The sequence below is a fragment of the Penaeus japonicus genome, unplaced genomic scaffold, assembly GCF_977035675.1.
Source record: "Penaeus japonicus unplaced genomic scaffold, GWHDUDI00000001_assembly GWHDUDI00000021, whole genome shotgun sequence".
In the NCBI taxonomy this organism is placed as follows: domain Eukaryota; kingdom Metazoa; phylum Arthropoda; class Malacostraca; order Decapoda; family Penaeidae; genus Penaeus; species Penaeus japonicus.
The window spans coordinates 17,495,764-17,498,263 of NW_028234423.1; the positions used below are offsets into that span (position 1 = coordinate 17,495,764).

The 2,500-nt window shown below is 41.4% G+C and overlaps 1 protein-coding gene across 1 annotated transcript in view; it reads left to right on the forward strand.

Annotated features, from left to right (window-relative positions):
* LOC122265741 (kelch domain-containing protein 10) overlaps positions 1-2,500 on the forward strand; it is an 11,672-nt gene that overhangs the window by 4,930 nt on the left and 4,242 nt on the right. Inside the window, exons 3-4 of the mRNA XM_043035155.2 lie at positions 637-1,008; positions 1,274-1,378. Of these exons, the coding sequence (XP_042891089.2) occupies positions 637-1,008; positions 1,274-1,378 (477 nt within the window). The remainder of the gene's footprint in view (positions 1-636; positions 1,009-1,273; positions 1,379-2,500) is intronic.

The following is a 2,500-nucleotide window of genomic DNA, read 5'->3' on the forward strand; positions in this document are numbered from 1 at the left end:
TCATAAACTTTTACTTTATACACAAAATTTCGGATATGTTAAAGAATATTTTGTTTGTTTCTGTTCATTATCTCTCTCTCTCTCTCTCTCTCTCCCTCTCTCTCCCTCTCCCTCCCTCCCTCCCTCTCTCTCTCAGTCTTACTTCTCTCTCTCTCTCTCTCTCCCTCTCCCTCTCTCTCTTGAAGTCCTCTCGACCTCTTCAAATAAAAAAATCAAAAAGTAATGCAGTGTGATGGATGTAGATCACGATCCTGAGAGTATGACTGAACATGATTTATCTTGGACTTCGCTAACATCTCACGATCTTGACAATTAAAAAAAAGAGGTTTTCTTCTTTCTCTCTTTCTTTGATTTATATTTTCTTTATAAGGTTTCATTTGCGGCAAGGTATGACATTTATATTTTCTTCTAAGTCTCGTATTTTCGAGGTTAAGTGATAAGAGGAGAGATGTTTAGTGTGCTCAGCCGCTTTTGGTGCTTTTTGTTTGGGTTTGTGCAGACTCACTCGTCTTGAGAAATGCTGTGTTAACGCATTGACGGATTAATTGACGTATTTTTCATGTTGATTGTTTACCATGTTTTGTATCATTTATTATTTTATTTAATCATTAATTAACCATTCCCATCCCTCCACAGGCCTGGAGACTAAACCTGTCAACGGGCGAGTGGGAGCAGCTGTCCGACTCGTCCTCGACGCCGAGCGAGAGCGTGTCCCACTGCCTCGTCTCCACGAAGCACGAGCTCCTCGTCTTCGGCGGCACGAGCTACCCCTTCGGCAGCAGCATTGGCACCGACGTCCATGCCTGCGACAAGCGGACGGGTGAGTGGAGGACCCTCGACGGCAGTGGAGACCTGCCCCCTGCGCTCTACGGCCAGGCCTCTCGCCGCGTCGGGGACTACGTGTACACTGTGGGAGGGACTTCGGGCTACCACTTCTCCATGCACGCCCACGCCCTCCACTTACCCACGGGCACTTGGACCAGCCTCGCCACCAACGATCTCTTCAAGGTATTGTATTCCCTTTCGTTTAAGTAACGCTTTTATTACGATGTCACATTTTTTCAGATAATATGCACTTCATTTTTCTTTAATTAATCACCACTTTACAAGAAAGGCATTCTGAGAGGAACCATGCGGATATTCATTTTTATTATCTGGCTGAAAGAGAACGAGACAAAGAGAAGAATAAAACAAAATAAACAGACAGATAAAAACAAGACAGGTGATACGAGAAAAGCAAAAACCTCAAACCTCACGTCTTCCTCCATCCCAGGGCGAGGAACCGTCGGGAAGGTATCGGGCGGAGATCGGGGTCGTTCCGGGTCGCATTGTGGTGGTCGGAGGCGCGGCGGCGGCGACGGTCTTTCCTTTGGACGAGGTGAGTTTGGCTACGGAAATAGAAGGAAAAAGAAAAGAGAATGAGAGAGAAGGAGAGGGAGAGTGAGAGGGAGAGTGAAAGTGAGAGTGAGAGTGAGATAGATAGGTAGATAGATAGATAGATAGATAGAGAGAGAGAGAGAGTGAGAATGAGAGTGAGACAGAGAAATAAGTTGACCGTAAAAAAATAGTTTTGGGAGTTCACTATTTTTATTTGTTTGTTTGTCTCATCGACTCCACATCAGTTGAAGTAACTGATCATGAAATGAACTGCATCTTGCAAGTTCTTGTTCTCAAACCAATATCAAGTCATGAAGATGTACTGACGCACAAGAATGAACAAGTATTTCCTACAGGAAAGTCTTCTGGAGTTCACAGCTAGTGACTAAGATCCTATTATACCTTTAGCAAAAAAAGAAAACATGACATTGCCAAACAGAAAGAGTTTAAGATATATTTCTTTGTCTCTCTTATTTTTATTGTTTATTTGTAATCGTTTTTTAGATCAGATTGCAGAATTTCAAAATTAATTACAAATGAGGAATAAGAGTGTATTATTAACTGTTCCCAGATTTTTTTAACGAGATCTAACATAGTTGATCGCATTGTTAAATCATGACCTTCTAGTTATTCAAATCAAGAACAGTATTTTCGGTGACTTACGAGAACTAACGTGAAAGTTATTGAGATCAGGGACAGTAATTAATAAGAAGGAAAAATGACCTTTCACGTCACCATCCATAAAGTCGGAATTCACTTCAAATCTCCTTTTTTTTCTCGTTACCAGGCTTCGAGTTCAGGTTGAGTGTAGCGTCTGGAAAATAGCATTGCGCTAGAATTATTAGAAACCTAATGGTGATCTAGGTTTGGCTATTATTCGGAAGTATTACTCGTCAGAAGAAAATTATGTCATGCAGAATCATAATTTCATAGGTGCATGACCTTAAACATGCATGTCAGATGTTATGATCCTTTTGCTTCTCGCTTTCTATCAGTTATCTCCATTTCTATCTTTATTTCTCTTCTCTATCTATATATCTATCTATCTCTTCCTCCTCCTCCTCGTCCTTCCCTTTCTCCTTGTAAATAATTTTCCTCTTTCCGACTGGAACTCTCTGGAAAA